General features: G+C 40.4%; 2 protein-coding genes across 6 annotated transcripts in view; both read right to left on the bottom strand.

The window, feature by feature from the left end:
• TRMT10A (tRNA methyltransferase 10A) overlaps positions 1–17,544 on the bottom strand; it is a 286,742-nt gene that overhangs the window by 223,156 nt on the left and 46,042 nt on the right. The window lies entirely within an intron of this gene.
• Positions 1–17,544, bottom strand: part of EMCN (endomucin) — a 54,592-nt gene that overhangs the window by 24,206 nt on the left and 12,842 nt on the right. For all 5 annotated transcript variants that reach the window (XR_009726616.1, XM_061360922.1, XM_061360923.1 and 2 more), the window contains exons 2-5: positions 12,983–13,042; positions 10,384–10,485; positions 9,967–10,080; positions 2,980–3,126 (exon numbers count right to left, since the gene is read on the bottom strand). Coding sequence is in view for 4 of the 5 variants with exons in the window: in XM_061360922.1 (XP_061216906.1) it covers positions 2,980–3,126; positions 9,967–10,080; positions 10,384–10,485; positions 12,983–13,042 (423 nt within the window). In the remaining variant the exon portion in view is untranslated. The remainder of the gene's footprint in view (positions 1–2,979; positions 3,127–9,966; positions 10,081–10,383; positions 10,486–12,982; positions 13,043–17,544) is intronic.

The raw sequence follows: 17,544 nt of genomic DNA, 5'->3' as shown, positions 1-17,544 counted from the left end.
GAAGCTGAAGATACAGTGGGATTTTTTTACCTAATATCATTATCCAGAGTTCCTACACAGTTTGCTTACAGAAAGAGTCAAACCCTCCTTGTCTTACTCATAAGTATTTTTCTGAGGGAAATGCATCCCGTGAATCAAGGGAGTAGAATTTATAATTGGAGGAGTGCAATAAAGATATCAATAGATGCAGCAGGTTGATTCATCTGACAGTTTATTATAATGGATCATCTGATCTTACCACCCTGCTGGGTGAACTTCAGCTCATTGTGCTCTATGGCTTTTTTTGTTGTTTAGGTCACAGAAAAAAAGCTACAACACTTGTAGTGCCTTGGATGTATTTAGACCCTGGCTGATCCATTAAATCTCCAAGTTTTTGTTAATTGAACAAAAGGAGAAAATTAAATATTAGCAAGCAAGGCTCTGTGGAAGTGGAGCATGAGTAGGAGGTATATTACACATGACAGCCAAAGTTAGAGAAATGTATGTGTCAATGGCAAGCATGCAGGTTGCTCTCTTTGCTGCAAACAATCCCTATTGCCTTCCCTAACTTTGGTGAACACTACACAGTCCCTCCTCCGTGGTTGGTGATTTCAATCTTTTTTAATACAGCAAGCAATAGTGTTCTCTGATGTTTCTCCAAGTTGTTTGCTAGGCTCCCCCACTCATTTCAGTCCCTCTCCAGCTTTCTGTGGCACTCCTCCCACACCCTGATCTTTTGATGTAGCTGATTGGAAATTTCTCTTCAAAATGTGCTTTATTTCTGCAGCAACAAAGGATTTTCTCAGCAAAATGACATTTTTTTAAAAAATGTAAAATGGTCTCTAAACTATATATATATATATATATTCTTTTGCATTGAGGTTAGCCAGCTGGATTATTTTGGTTGAGCATATCAAACAAAAACACTCAATTTTGAACCAATATCACATTAATTTGTCTTCCCCTGAGCTGCCATGCAGAAGCTGTGGCTTGGGTGCCTTTGGCTTGCAAGCTCTGCTATCCCTTATGGGCCGCAGCATCAGCCCCACTGAGCCTACCAGGCTCTGCACTAGTGAACACAAGGTGTTCAGCTCCTGTATAAGCCTCTGAATGAAATTCCAGAGAGCTGGGAAGAAATAATCTAATGGCTGTGACAGAGTCAGCACTTCTTCTAATCTCAGCACAGGATAAAACAACTGGCTTCATGCTTGCATTGCTTTAAAAGTTATTAGGGTACAGCACAGCATATTTCTTCCCTTGGCCCTGAGTGATTTCACATAGGGGAATAAATCTGTTTAGAGGGAATCATATTTTTCTTAAAGTTTTTAATGCATACAGAGAATAAAGGGGGCAAGGGTGGTCTAAATGTGCACCCATTTGGGATAAGTTACCAAACTCATCAGGGTGAGTAATGGAATTCCTTGCATATTTAAGTTGCAAGAAAGAAGCGAGGAGCTGGTGAGGAGATAGGAAAGTGTAAATGTGGAAATCCTGGTGCAGGAGGAAGTGATTTTGAAATGGTAGTTTTATGGGAACTCAGAGTGCTGGCTATGCGAAGCACCTAGACTGATTCCCCCCCTCTGGATAGATGGGCCTTTCTCAGCCAAGAATCTTGGGTAGTTCCTGAGCTCAAGATTTAGTGGTTTTACAGCAAGGTGAGCTGGGTAAGGTGATGACTTCCACAAACAGACCCAAGGAAAGTGGTGAAATTTTCTGGGCCAATTTTAAATGTAAACTGTAATTATACAAACAATGTAAAAGGTAATTCAATATGTGTGATCCATACCCAGCTATGCATTACAATTTGATTTTAACCTGGAGGATTTACCTCTGTGAGAGCGCCTTTGATTAAAAACACTGTAATTTACTGCTTTTACCACAGTGTACCAATGATAAGGTTTCCATACCATGCCCGTCCGCCAAAAGACACAAAACCTAGCAGGATAATCACTACAGCTCACAATATATGCATTATGGGGCATAGGCTTACTTGTTTTGTGACTAATTGTGAAGAATCCTCTATAAATCAATGACCTTGGATTAAACATTAAAAAATACACATTCACCTTCCTTAAAATGTTTATTATTATAGTATCTTTTTGCATGTTTCCAAGTGCTTTAATGCATACTGGGAATATGACGTTACTCCACTTTTATATTGAGTCCTATCTTCTATGAGTTAAAAATCACAATACATGTGCATGCTTATCTCCCACAGACACAATCCAGAGGTTGTAAAAAGGCTTGTATCCCTTGAGGGATGTTAAACATGAATAATAATTGGGATATGCAAACAAAGCGAGTGTCCTCATTGGATTTATACACATGTAGCTGAAAGTAAATATTGAGTGAAGATCCAAGAGACCTTAAGAAAACCTGAAGAAGTGGCTCTTCAAAATCTGGGAAAGTTAAGCCAGCTAGAAGATTAATAAATGATCATTCTCATAACCTGGCATCTACACTGTGTTGTTTAGTGGACAAATACATCAACACACCCCCAGAAAAACAACGTAACAAGACTGGAGTTGGGAAAGATTAATGTCTTTTTGACCTTGCAAGTGACCATGTTGTACTTTGAACAATGTCATTTAGTTGGTAATATGCATTAACTTGCCCTCCAGATTTATTAACAATTGTAAAAATTATAGCTGTTTTCTCCTTTGTCTCCTTTGCTTTGCAGCCAGAGAATTTATCTTAATGACCTCCTCTGGCAGTCAGTGCTACAGTGACCACATAGAGCATATATAAAGATTGCTACTACCTTTAGTGATTTATATCCTCCTGTAATGACACAGAGTATCCCAACTAAATGTTTTGAAGTTCACCCATCGCTCATCATAATTTCATAGCTAGATGAGATAGCCACAGTGTACCCTGCATTAATGAAGAGGTGGCCCTCATTCCAGGACAATGCACAGCACATGAAGAAAAGATTCAAAATGATTTGCATCTTTTTAACTGCTTGCATAGAAAAATAGAGTGCATTTTTTCAAGGCTTACCTGAGGTTCCAGGAGCAGAAGTGGTTTTTTGTAGAGAGATTGTAGGTGAAAAGGACGATCCCTCAGTGGATGAAGAAAACCATCCCTTAGTGGATGAAGCATCTGAACTCTCATTTTGTGCCAACTGTGTTCCATTTGCTTGTGTAGCTGGAAATGAGACAGATATTCAGGCAAGATACACCTCTATAAGCATTGTCTTAGATCCTGGACCATCCCTCAGACAAAAATTGGCACCATCATAGAAGAGACTTCAGGTCAGAAAGCACTACAGCTTCTGGTAATTGCTTGTCAAATGACAAAACATTTCTATGGAGTTGTTACTACTGGCATAGTTGGGGCATCTTTAAACCACATCCTAGCATCAGAAAGAGCCTCACACCTGTGCAGAAGACAACCTAGAGCTCTGACTTGGAAGCCCTGAATGACTAGACAGTATTGCACCAAAAGCAACATGAGCAGAAGAGGGAAGCTTCACCTTTATTTTAAACAAAATAAATAAAAAGTAAGCTTCAGCCATAATTGTCACATAATGTGATAGTGTAAAAAGTTTTAGGGTTTGTAATTAAGTGCAGAGTTAATTACTTTGTTCTGTGCTGTTAAGGCCTAAGAAATAATATATCCCTGAATATTAATGTGTGAGAAATTAAAATGTCTCAATTCTGCTCTCACACAGTCAATAGAGGATCAAGGCCACCTTTATCACAAGATTTCCAGCCCAAGGTAAGTCCAAGATCGAGCCCAGGGAACTGAAGGTCATCTAATGACAACAAGAAAGAATGTAAGCTGTTCCAGTACAGCTGATAATTCCTGTGTCTATGCTCAAACCTCAACATAACAGACAGTGCATACTGAATAAAACATAGGGGTGCCCAAGAGTAACCTTATACTTCCTTTCTGGTATAAATTAGAGATGTGACTGAGCTGTAAAGTGTTTTCAGTGCCTCTTCATATGAATTTCAAACACTAGAACTAGAACAACTTCAAGACATGTTTTAGTACAATGAGTGCAACATCATGCACATTCAACATCTGAATCTTGAGGGACGCTTCATTGCACACTTTATTCAGAAACTGGTTATCAGTTTGGCCCTTCAAAGAACCCTTTTTTGAGGGGAAAAATCTTTCAGTGCCCAAGCTTCCTATTCTGCTTCCACACACCTTTAACTTGGCCTTTCACTTCCCCTCTTGTTAATGAAGTGCAATACTTTGGAAAGGCAAGCTTCAAAAAATCAATGAGCCAAGAAAGAATGAGCTGAAGTCACCGGAGTCAGGGGATTCATACAACATTGGGAACTGAGAGGAGCTGGACAGCCAGGGATGGTGTCTCTGAAGGTTGAGGCATGGAAGGAAACCACACCAAAAATTATGCAGAACAAACTTAAATGCCTAAAACTTTCATTGGAATTCTAGTGATGAAAAGCATAATTTCACTGTCAGCTCCCTCCAGAAACCTCAGCATTGTACCTCTTCAATATGCAAGTCTGATTTTCACTAGAGATTAATGATGTAGAGTGTAAAAAGCTCTTCTACCTCATTTTTTTACTGTGGTATAATGCAAGGATCCAAGAACTTTAATAATTCCTGCATTCTCGTCGTAGAAGTCTTGAGTGAATCTTTAAAAGCAAAATTCTTCCACTTTTGTTTCTTACAGCAGTTGCTTCAGACTCATATTTTAAATGCCTAAAAATGTGTAAATTCTAATCTCAGGTCAATTAAAAGAAAAGCAAAAAACCTAGAGAACCTCCCTCTCCCTTTAGGATGCATGCTCTTGTAACAGCAACAACAGCAAGCATCTCGTGGCTCTCCTATCAGAAATTAGTAAAAGCTTGCATGGGAGAATGAAAAGCAAGGCAGACTAACCGAACACCTTCATGTGCAGACACATTTGAACACAAATATGCTTTGTGAACACTGCAAAACAATCAGTGTGTGGGAGAGATGGTGAGGGAGGCAGCCAGTTGCCTGTAACCCCACGGAGAGCTGTTTTCCCATGGGGATCACACGTTCTAGGCGTCCTATCAGTCCTGGCAGCAGCCCAGCCCTGGGTGCTCCTCTTGTGTTTGGGAGCCGTGAGAACAGATTGTTCTTGGGAACGCGGGCTGCATGCTGGATATGCTTCGGCAGGGGATTGAGAAGGGAGGGATGCTAGCATCTCCTTTTTTTGTTTTTAATTCAGCCTAGGTGAGATTCTTCCTGCTACTCAGATAGCACCAGGTATGACTCACACCTTTACCTAGGGCTCCATGTGAAGATTGCTGCATTTATTTCAGTAGACTGCAGAACAGACTCTGCGCGCTCGGTGTTGAGGGCTGAAGTAGAGGTGTAAAAGTCTGCATGCCAGTTTTGCACATTTCCAAGATGAAAAACACAACCTTAATTCCACTGTACTACCCTAAGATTAAATCCTAGCAACCCAATTCTCTGTTGACTTGTGGCTTTTAAGCAGCTTCCAAGCCTTACGCCTAATACACAGCACAGACTCTACCATCAACACACTTAGGAGGTTGAATTTTGTGCCAAAAGAACAGAAGCATCCATATCCAGCCATTCCTCACGTACGCAATGGCAGCGCTGACAGAGCAGTATGCCTGCTAGAAAGCTGCCTTTCTGATAAATCCCATAACTCATATCTATGCAAGGTTTAATTTGATCTCAGCAGGAGGAGACAGTGCAAGTCCTTACTGTGGTGCCCATGCTCTGCGCAGGAGCAGGCGGGGGACTCTGTGCGGGCACATAGTGACTCAGTTCTGCCATCCCCACCGACACATCGCTGCAGTAATTCATCACGCTTAGCTCAGCCAGCTGCAGCAGAGATTTCTGGCTGCCTGGCGGGGGGAGGCCTGGGCTCACAGGAAAGCAGTCCAGTGGAGAAGGGAGGCTGCTGCTGCTGCTGCTGCAAAAGCACTCGCAACATCGGTTAATGGGTTTGTTGTCAACAGCTGATTATGAATAAAAATGGTAAAGCAGTAAAGACTGTAAAATAGCTGTCCAAATGGGGATGATTGCCGCAGTGGCATAACTCCCTGGTGGTGATGCAGCTCTCCCTGCTGATACTTTGATAGGATAAATGACAGTGCGTTAACACGTATTTGTCAAAGGGATAATCAACAACAGCGAATCTGAAACTGCTCTCAAAGATGCTGCCTGAGCCTCAGGTATTTCCTTACATTTTGTGCTCTGAAAACCCCTTATTTTCTTTAACCATCTGTAATTCCACACACCCTCACTTGATCTTAGCATGATTTTCTACTTAGCGTACACACAATACACATATATTTTGGCATTTCCCAACAGTACTTTAAATTTGCTTTACAGCAGACTGTTACCTAACGATCTTAAACATCACAAGATGCTTCAAGTAAGCGGCAAATAGTCTGCATATAGTCTATGCATTGCAAAGAATATTCACATCTGTACATGGGTTTATACCTTACTTGGCCAATGAATCAATCAAGGAAACACCTTTACATGGAAGAAGGAACTGCACCCAAACCACATTACAATACCAGCATGAGTGCTTTGTCGATGGAAGACTAAACTTTCTCCCTTGAGCTCCTATCTTTAACATAAACAAACATTTAAGCCTCACCCCTGTAATCAGTAACCTGAGAAACCGTTTGTATTAACGAGTGCATTCATGAAAGCTTTGAAAAAACCCAGTGTAGCAAACCCAATGCAACTTCACGTCCATTCAGAGGAACAGAAAGTTGCTAGGGAGGTAACCAAGCAGATTTCAGCCCATAGCTGAGTGCATCTGCTGTCTGCCAGCTTTACATTTTCTGGTAAGCAAAAAACCCTGAGTATTTAAAAATACTTGTTTTAAAACATTTCTCTGCCTAACATGTTTCAACAGCCAGCTATACTCAGTGTTGCCTATAGCATGTGGCAATGACCTGAGAGCAATACATGTTACCATAACACTCTTGTGATAGTTTTACTGAAGTAATTACCTGTAGTTTGGTGAAAAGAGAAAAAGGTATCTCTTCCACTCTTTCCCTTTCCCACTTCTTAATATTTAATATTTCATTGCACCATGATGTATCATCATCCAGGAGAGCGTCATGAGATAAATCAGAAACACAAGAGCCAAAAATCCACTCTTACTCGTAATTTAATACCTTGAGCACTGACCTTGAATAAAATGCTTGCTCCATATCCAAGGGAGGAAGAACATAATTTTTGTTGCACTTCATTTTGTATTCTCATTGATAACTCTTAAGTCTCCCAGGATATGAAATCCTGATTGCAGATGCAACTTGCTGTAGTGTGGCACCGTATAAATTCTTGTTTTGGGACCTGAACTGCACAAGTGAGCTCACTTTCTAACTAAGTGTGAACTCCTGGATTTGACCCCTTTGTTAATAAATTAGGAGGTTAAAGAGACAAGTTTTACTGCTTATCTTCCAATATAATATACAGGACAGGAAGGGAAAAAGGAAGAGATCGTACTTATTGCCTGTAGAGGAAAAGAATACTGAGGATTTAAAAAAGAAAGAAGACAAAGTTGTTTGCATGATTTCACAGCGTATGGAGCACTGGGGGCTTTTCCTGAATTTATAATAAAAGGTGACAGCAGCCACAGAAATTGCAGCAGAGACAGGAAGCCCTGTCAAATCTCTGCTGTGTGAATGCAATCATTTACTGAAGCTTTTAGCAGGGACTGAAGCAGAGAAAGCAGTTACCTCCATTGCAAAACAGAGTTGCTGGCTTTTTATTGAAAATCAGGTGTAGTGAAGTAAATTTTGAAGTGTCATAAAGGCACTACCAATTTCTGCCTCAGTCCCATACGGCCAGTCCAAAAAGCGGGAGAAGTGAGTGCTAGTGAAAAAGAGAGTAGACAACCTTCATCTCCTGTCCATTTTGGAGAGCAGAAATCTCTCTATGCCTTGTGCCTGATTCAGGGAATGCAACTCTCCCAAGCCCTGTGCTACTGCCTGGGGACACAGGCAGGGACTAGGAGAATGCAGTGAAGGCAATGGCATCTTGCCATGCAAATACATGGGTTAGAAACAGAGATGGCTCTAGCCAGCAGCCAGAGGGGTTGAGGGGTCTATGGGTTTTTTGCGAGCATATCTGCACAGCCCCTGCACCATGCCTGTCCCAAACCACTACCTTGTGCCCTGTCCCGCTTGTTTGTGCTGAAACCAAGGCTATGACTTTCTTGAAAGGTAGACCAGGCTTTGCTTTAAAACCCACTAAAATTGGTTTTCACATACAGAGTTTTTCCAAATACTACTCAGCATTGAAAGAAAATGCAATACCAATGTCTTCCTTAATTTTCCTTTTTAGAAAGGGGAGTGAGAGGCAGGTTAGTCCTGTTTTTGTGTTCATTTATCAACATTTTTTTATCACAAGTTTTGGTAGTTTGGGGTGTAGGTTTTAGCTTAAATGAGGAGTTTTAAAAACAAATAACCCAAGTAACTAGGGAAATTCCAGCTGGTGGGAAAAGAACATAAGAGGAATGGAAAGAAAGTGTGTTGGTGAAAAACCTTTCACCCGGGCCTAGTGGTACCCCCAGCACTATCATACCCCCAGCACCAGTGTTTTGGAGCATCAGTGCAGAGCAGTGGCTGGAGCTAAGCTGTACTGGCAGGCATGCCTTTCCTTGTTAGCTTTCCCTCCTCTGCTGGGAGCTTTACCTGTCAACAAGGTTTAGTTCCAGGTGGCTGTGCCACTCTGGTACCCACAAGCCAAAGAACCTCTGCTAAACTGAAAGGACTAGGAACTGCATCTGTAATATGATGTGCCATGCTGCAGGCTTCTGACAGTCTCGGAGTGTCACAAATGAAGGCTTAAAAAGATTCTCTGTGGCCTTCAGTATCACTTCAGCAGCCTGTGCAGACTGTATTCTGTGACTCACTGAAACTGGCATTTAAAAGCCTAGCCAAAACCCAAAAGACTTCAGGCTGATAATCAGACTACTCCGTATACCAAGCACAGTGGGAAAGCTGCATCAGAAGATGTAACCACTAACTGAAAGGGTGATTGCTCTCCAGGCAGTTTAGCATGCTCAGCTCAGTGAGGGGTGGCTTTAAAGGAAAATCTGCACAAAGCAAGCATGAAAACCATTTTATAGGACTCCCTTTTTAGGTGAGGAAACCAAAGGAAGTAAAGTTCTAATAAGTTGTGACAGTACAGGATGCTCTAAATATCAATTCCAAGAACACTGGTGTATCACTGACTACTGAGTTAATATCTGTGGTAATGATTTTTAATTTTTTGAGTTAATTAGGTATACAAATGGAGTATTTCTAAACTATGGTTCAGCAAAAGACTTGAGCAAATATTTTCAGTGCAGCTCAGAGGCAAAATAAAGGGAGACTGAATTTCATCTTAAGTTTACTGAGCTCATTTTGGATGTTAATATACTTTGTTAAATTAATCCAACTACTTGCTGGATCTGTTTGATTTTTTAATTTTCTTTTTCTAGAATCCAATCTGATGTGCTGGGCCAGCACACATTATTCTGAAGATTGATGGAGATATATTCCTAAGATTGATGCAGGGTAATTAGTATCACTTCTCTGCTTTCAGTACTGTGACTCATAATATAGAACATAAGTAACTGTAGCATTGTAACATATACAGAATAAAAAACCCAAAGGGGGCTGTTCTGACACCACTCTGCTGACAGGGAATCACTTATTTTTTAGGAAATACTTATAAAAAACCCAACCCAATCACATAAGAAAATAAAAAAATTAAAACCCTTCCAAATACATCTCAATTACAGGGAGATTAGAATCCTGTGTGATGGCTTCAGGACACTTGCACTACAAATCAAAGGTATAATATTCTTTGTGTAAGATTCTAGGGTGAGATTCTTTAAAGATAAGTAATATGGCAGGGTGAATAGTTCTGCTTTCCCAAACCTTCAAATCCATAACCAAAACTACTCTTTTTTTACCTCTTTTTATTGCTCCATACTGTTTTACAGAGATGTAGTGTACAAGGAATCAGAAAGGGCTCAATGAAATTATCACTTACTGTTTGTTGTGCTGTCACTTTTATATGCTGCTGTAGTGGTCACTTCTACTGGTGGTTGTGTTGTTGTACCTTGTGTTATTTGTTGTGTAACAGTAGATGCAGAAGGTGTAGAGCCTAATAAAGGAACAACATTCAAATTACTTCCTCATTTTTGCATACGTACATATGCAGACACACAAAACACATCTATGTCTTGCTTGCAGACTAGTTTTAAATTATTTAAACAATATTTCATTTAAATTGAAGATCTACAGGAACAGGGCTCCCTTCACTGCAGAGAAAGCCGCTCTGTGTCCCATAGGTGGGTTATCCCACTGAAGACAAGCCTATGATAATGCAGTTACAAGATCCTGCTGCTTGTTTCCTGAATGAATGCTGGAACAGCATCAACAATTAGCTCAAAGAATTTTCACTTACTGCTTGTGATAGACTCGTCTGTAGCTCTGATTGCAGTTGTTGTCAGCACTGGTGCTTGAGATGTTGTTGCTCGTGAAGTTGATGCAGTGAAAGCTTCTGTTACTGCAAGAAAGGCATTCCCATCTTTAATGATTTATTTTTCCATGCATAAATAAACATCACATACCTCTAACTACCTTCTTCCAAAGGCAGTGAATTTCTGTTTAAAGTCCAGCACTTCCAGAACTTTCTTACCCACACTTTTTTAAAGAGGATTCAAAGTGCATGTGGTTGCTGTCAGAGGGAAGGTTTGGCATGGCTTCCAGGGGAAGAGGTGAGGGGAAAGGAGCTTGGCATGGATGGATGGGTTCACTGTGCTGCTGGACTAGACTGCTGACCAACACTTTACTGCATACCTGTTTAACAGGAGAAGGGACGTAAATTCCGCAGAAAGAAGTGAGTGACACACAGCAGCACAGCTTATATATCACAGGTAGAGAGCCAAAGGGGAAGAGACTTTGCTAATCTTTGTGCAAATTTTTCCTCTGCTGTCCATCTCAAGCCTTGGCTGAGCCTTCTCTGCCAGCTTTCCCAGACCTGTGCACACACATTTCTGTGGAAAAAACTGCAACTGCCAGGACTTTCTTTGAGGTGTGAAGCAATTTTAGGACTCTGTGGATGAGATTAATAGTATTCTCTGATGTGTGATATCTCGCAAGGTGTACTTGTTGCCCTTTGTAATGTGTTCTCTCTTCCAGAGGGGTGAAACTTGGAGGATGGAGGAAAGGGCTCTCTTAGGCAGCAGGGATCACTTCCAGCTACCACTGGTATGGAAAGCTGAAAACAGTGCCCAAACATCACTAAGACAATAGCAAGGTTTAAACCAGTTTGTCTTACTGTGCATGGATGGCATACTGCAGGACCTACGTTCTCCTGGCACATGATCAAGGGAAGCGACTGCCCAAATTGCTGCCAATGAATCTGGGCTAAAAACCCCATAACTAATAATTTCAAGAGTCCAGCTTTGAATTCTGTAATCTAATACAAACAGAAAGTGCTACTGTTAGCTACGGAGACTCATTTAAGTCCCTGACAACAACCCAACACGCATCCTACTACCTCTTTCCGTGGATGGGATACACGAAAGAATAGGAACAAATCATGACATGACATGTCATTTTCTCTGATACGACTAGAGTACTTCTAATGCAATGTTCACACTAGAACTTTTAAAACATAAGTTATACTGTTTTCCTCCTCTCTTAGTTTGCTGGCTGTTCATGAAGAACAGCAGTGCCTCAACGAATGGATCTCCCTGGGAGCGTGCCTCACACCCACAAAGTGCTTTAATCTCATAGTGGGTTTCTGATGCTTTTCTCATAGGCGTAAATAACAATTCTGCTTTCCTTTCTGTGACAGAAAGCTGCAAGAGAAAATTCAGTGAATCATCAAAAGAGCTCATTCACTGTGAGGTGTTGAACTTTTATAAAGTGTCTCTGAAACAGACGTTAACATCAAGGGTTTTGAAACACAAAAATACTGCAACACAATTTGAAAAAGTTTAATTCTTCTGCTGTAATAACTGTAACATGCATACTTCACCTGGCTGCATCTTATTCACCTCCATTACTTCAAGTATATACTCATAATCATCTCAGTACTTTCAGCTTGAACACAGCCTCATTAGCATATCTCGTTAGTATCTGTAACTCTTGTGTCCAAATTTTCTTCTCGCACATGGATCACTTTTTTAATGCAGCAGTCATCAGTATTCAAACTAATAAAGGAGTTGATATTTAGCTCACATGAATGAAATATGTTCAATATGGATTTTTCCTAACTACAAGCCTACACAATAAAGAGAACTGAATGTGCCAGTTGAAGACATAAACCAGAATCACAGATTTTTACCATCTGAAGCAGGTATTTTCTCTGTTAAGTCTTCTTAGTTTTAGGACTTTAATCTAGTTAAATAAAATTTGATCTAGTTGAAATAATCACAGAAGTCAGAGACAATGCAGCTTTTGAAACTGAGCAAACTGGTGCCGATCCCTTGCCCCCAAAAGTGAATCTTCATATCAATAGTTTCAAGAAGTTATCAGTAGATTTCTTGCAAGTGACAGTTCTATGTACATTTATTCTCTCCTATCAACTAAGGCCCAATCTTGGCATATATTGTGTAATTCTTTACTATCAAAACCCATGTCCTCTTCCATCACTCTATATCCATCAAATGGCGCTGCTCCCTGCTGCCATATCCCTTGAATGATGCTGTTTCCTGAATTATTCTCAATCTAACAACCTCTTGAATTATGAGCCTTAACTAATTTGTTTATATTTGATCACACTTGGGCTACTCTTTGAAACCATAACAACTCACAGAATTTCAGCCTTTTTGGACTGAAACCATTTTTGCATCCTGGTCAAATTAATCCTCTCCTTACTAAGATCCCTCAAGCCTTTCTTCTCAACAGAGTTTGATAAGAGGCCTAGGGAAATATGTTGCTCTACATTCACATGAAATAATTCATCTAATTTCTCCCAGAAGTTGGAAAATTTGAATGCTAAAAAGGCAATGTGAGCTTCAGAATATCAGGTAATAGCAAACTCGAACTCTTACCAGATTTTGATGTTGAGGCAGGAGCAGTTGCACTGGCGGTACTGGTTTGAACACCATTTTCTGAAATAAACACAGAAATGATCATATTACTTTCACAACCTTTCAGACCTATCTAGCACTACATAGGCATATTAGGCAGACAGCAGCAAGGACCTCCCTGGAAAATCAAGTTCAAGAGATTACTAGCAGAAGCAACCAAATCATACAACTTTGCTAGCAACCTTTCAAGGGGTATGGTAAGTCTCTTAGTTTTGCCCTCACTGCTGTAATGGGGAGCATCTGCTATGGCCTTTCTCCTTGGACTGTGGGTTGTTTTCCATCAGGCAATGAAAGATTTTTTGCTAGCTGTTCCTTTCCTTGAGCACAAACATGGCCGCTCTGGGTCTTCAGGGTGAAGGATTAACCGAAATAACTGGCTTAAGGAGTAAGCACCCTTTCTCCTGCCTTGGAGGAGCAAAACTGTACTGGCTCTTTGGCTAGTACAAGCACCTCAGGAGCAGTTTTCAGCATCACCCTCATCCTTATACGAAGAAAACAGGAGAATTCACAGAACATGGATTGGGTAGCACCAGGTTGAGGAATGACTGACTTTTCAGTTGCCCTCAAGGCAGTGCTCCAGCTGCTAGGATTTTACTGCAGTAAATTATGCCAGTCACAAAAATCCTGGGTCAAGTTAGTAGGCAAAAGTCTCCAATATTGCAAAACAAACTGACAACCCCTCCACCCCACCCCAAACCAAAAGCAAAATAATTTCTATATCTTCTGGTTGTGCTGGGAAGTTGTAACAGAATAGCTCAACTAAAAGTTTTGGCTTCAAATAATATTTTCAGTTTTATTGCCTGTGTTCATATCTTTCTACTAAAAAGTTAGGGCGTAAAAAAATTACATTGCATCAGAAACAGTGGCATTTCTTAATGATTTTACACTGCTGTGAGACAAGGGTGGGCACATCTGGGAAGGAAGATATCAGCTATATGACTGAATGGGAGAGCAAAATGGCACAGACTAATCCCCTAGTGCTTTCAGGTTTGCAGCGTGACATCCTGTCGTGCTGCATTAGCTTGCTGTAATACAGACATTCAAAAACTGAGTCAGGACAGCATGTCACTATTCTTGTGTGACTCCATTCATGCTAATATCTGCTGGCATTCTCTCTTTTTTTTTGGTTACAGAGCAGAACAATCAGCTTTGTTCCCTTTGCTCAGCATGCTGTGCTCCGATTAACATTTCACGAGCACCACCGGAGGCCTGCCAGAGTCACAGATCTAACCTGAAAAAAACATAATACATAATATAATTACAGGAGCCCTGCAGGCATGTATGAAGGTCTAGTCAGATGGACCCTTATAATTCCTATTCAAGCAGTGTAAGACGTTATCAGCCCTCTTAGCACCTAATGGGCAACAGCTGATAAGTTGCCCCTTCCCAGTGAGCCCCTCTTTCCTGGGTATCTTTTCTAGGTATGCTGCTGTCTTTGTAATGGCTCACACGCTGGCCTAGTCTGATGTGGCCATATCCCATATCAAATGAAGTCAGTTCCCTATGGGCCTGCTGCTGCTCCAGCCCTACTCCCCAGGGCACATGACTACAGGAAGGCTATGCACAGCCTCTTGCACACTGTATTTAAAATACAGTTTTTTTTCTTGCTGTTTAGTTACCCAGTCAGAATAATGCTTCATAACCCACACTTGATATACTTTGAAAACAAAATTAATCCAAATAGACCAAAAAGCAATCTTGTTTTCTAAACAACGAGCATTTTTCCATCTCTTCATTCTCATTACAAGCTGCTGACAAAGCTCCTGTAATTCCCCATGCCACAAGGCCACAGCACAAAACCAGAATGTTTTTTCAACAGTGCCTACATTTCATATGGTTTGTTATAACATCTCTCAGTAACTACCATGTCTGTAACACCAGCTGAACACGCTAGCTGGTCAATTAGCTCATTCCTTAATTCACTCTTTCCCTAACTCAGCAGGACTTTGTACAAAGCTCATTGCAATACTTAGATTATTCATCCTTTAAAGGCATTCCATTTAATAACCATGCTGATAGGCTGAGATTTCCTCAAAACTAAAATAATGAGAGTTTACGTCACAATTTGCTGATTTTATCACAGGTTAGAGATACACTAAGGTAAATTGGATTAGCAGAGTAGAATAAAGTAGTGTCATGAATTGTTTTCTTGAAATGGTGAATAATTAAGTATACTTTGAGAACAAACTGAAAGCAACATGCAAAAATGCTTAAAACTTGCAGGGATTTGTGGGGAGTTGATTAAAAGAAGCGATAGAATCATCAGCTTATTATGCCCTTATTTGCAGTGTTGACTTGTGACTAAGGAGAATTCTTTGGGGGATAAAAGCAAAAGATCAAAAATAATTGAGACAAGAACTTTGGACTATTAGAGACCTTTGATAGACAAAGAGAGAGGCAGAAAGGTTCATTTTACTGCTCATGTCAGGTTGCCTGCAGCCTCAGATGACAGACAACCAAGTAAGGTTACAATGGCATGGCTTTTAGCAAATTTAGATGCAGTGACCCCTTTGAATCAAGAGTACCTTGATGTACTCTGATGAGGGAGTAGCCAAAATCTAGTCAGCAATCCACACAAACCTCTCCCACTTGTTATGCTTACTGGCAATAATCTCAGCCAAAAGAGCATAGGTAGACCTGTGATGTAGCACCCCTGTATCTGCAGAACATGCGCAGAGCTAGAAGGTGCTCAGCTGAATAAAGAGCTGGTGGTGGTAAAATCCAAAAAGAAAAAAGAGAAGAGTCTAAAAGTAGATTAACAAGGCAAGAAGAAAGCAGAACTGTGAGTGAGATAACAATGCAGGAAGAAGATGAGAGAGGAAACACAGGAAGGACCAGAGGCAGTAAGACAATAAGTGTGGCAGGGAAATATAAGAAAGATTTAAGAAGAGCTTGAAAAACATTTGACCCGTGGCCACAAGGCCAGATTGAAAAAAAAAAGAGTAACTGCTGGGGTTTTGTTTTGTTTCTGGTTTGGGTTTTTTTTTTTCTTTCTTTCTTTCAGGTTCACAGAATTTCTCTTTGTTGTCTTTTCAGTCTTGTATTTAAATGGTACCTTTGTTCTAAAATTAAAGCAACAGTACAGTCATCTGTATCTGAGCTTCAGACATGATTTTGAAATGAACAAACTGAAACACTCACTGCAATTTCTTTTCTAAAACTCAGAACGGGCCCCTCTATTCAGGCAGGGTTGACCAATGACCACAGTTGTCCTCAAGCTGCAGCTTTTGATGTAGGCTTCCGTCTCCAAGGTCTGAGGGCTTGACTTTTCACCATTTCTTCCCTCTCATTATCTTTATCTTTACAGTGGGAAGACTAAGGTAAGCAGGTTTTGACCTTGTGTTAATTAGGTGCCTATTACTGCTATTATCAAGACCAAAAAAAAAAAAAGGCAGAAATGACCGCGTGATACTCCATCAATAGTTTGTTTATGCACTACAGGATACAAATCACTAAGTTTAAAATACCACATGAAGCAACTAATGCAAAACGAATGCCAAAAACTCAAAACAGAAACAATCTTAAAGATTAACAGATTGTTCAAAATATATATTGATTATTTTCATTACATGAATTACTGAATTTAAATGCTGTCCAATTTGGCATCAGTGTCTGATTCTGAAAAGAAACTATTTTTATGGAAAAGAACCATCATTACACAAATAGTGACTGAAATGGCCTGTTTGACACTTTTCACTTGACTCTGCACTAGGTAGACAGGAGCGCATGTTCATATTAAAATCCCTCCATTCAGATGACCACTGGTTAGACCACAGCTGAAGTACCTGGTACAGCTTTGGAAGGGTGTTGAGAAGGGTGTGGATGCACAGAAGAGGGTGTTAATGGAGAACCATAAAAATCATCATAAGCCGAGAAAAATCTCTCAGGAAGGACTGCAAATTTGCATTTGCTTAGCCCAGAGAGGGAAAGATTAATAGACAGCATGATTGATAACAGCACCTAAGTAGTTGAGGGGCTGCAACAGAGGCAGAGGAATAAACTTTTCATTATATCCACTGAGGATGAAACTAGAGACAACAGACAAGGGAAATTTGGACTAGAAACTTTACGTCTTCTTCAGAGCCTGTGTCAAGCTAATAGCATAGTAGACAGAAGCTAGAGTTTTAAGCAGTTTCCTGATGAAGATGAAAGATATTCCCACTCACAACCAGACCAATATCAAAAGGCTGTAGCAATTACTGAAGAGGTATCCAGAGGAAACCTGTACACATCAATTTCCTGTTTCAAAGCTATAAAGCAGAATCTACGGGTGGCAGTGTTATATTATGTTTGTTTATTGTATATTACATTATGGTTGCTTGTGTGACCCTGGGCCTTTACAATTATACACAAGTCATGGAGAAGTCAAAAGTTGCTTTCTTGCTTTCTGTCTTTCCACACCATCAGAAATAAACAGTGATCTTTTTCCAGGAAGCAAATGATAATTCTGCCAGCCCCCATGACCATGATAGAGCCTCCTGTAACAGCTGTTCCAGCATTATCTGTGGGAAGGCTGTACACTT

The sequence above is a fragment of the Neopsephotus bourkii genome, unplaced genomic scaffold (genome assembly GCF_033783945.1).
Source record: "Neopsephotus bourkii isolate Nb327-2 ecotype Australia unplaced genomic scaffold, CSIRO-AGI_Nbou_v1 NB_1037, whole genome shotgun sequence".
NCBI classification, from domain to species: Eukaryota; Metazoa; Chordata; class Aves; order Psittaciformes; family Psittacidae; genus Neopsephotus; species Neopsephotus bourkii.
This window is presented reverse-complemented; position numbering and strand designations above follow the sequence as displayed.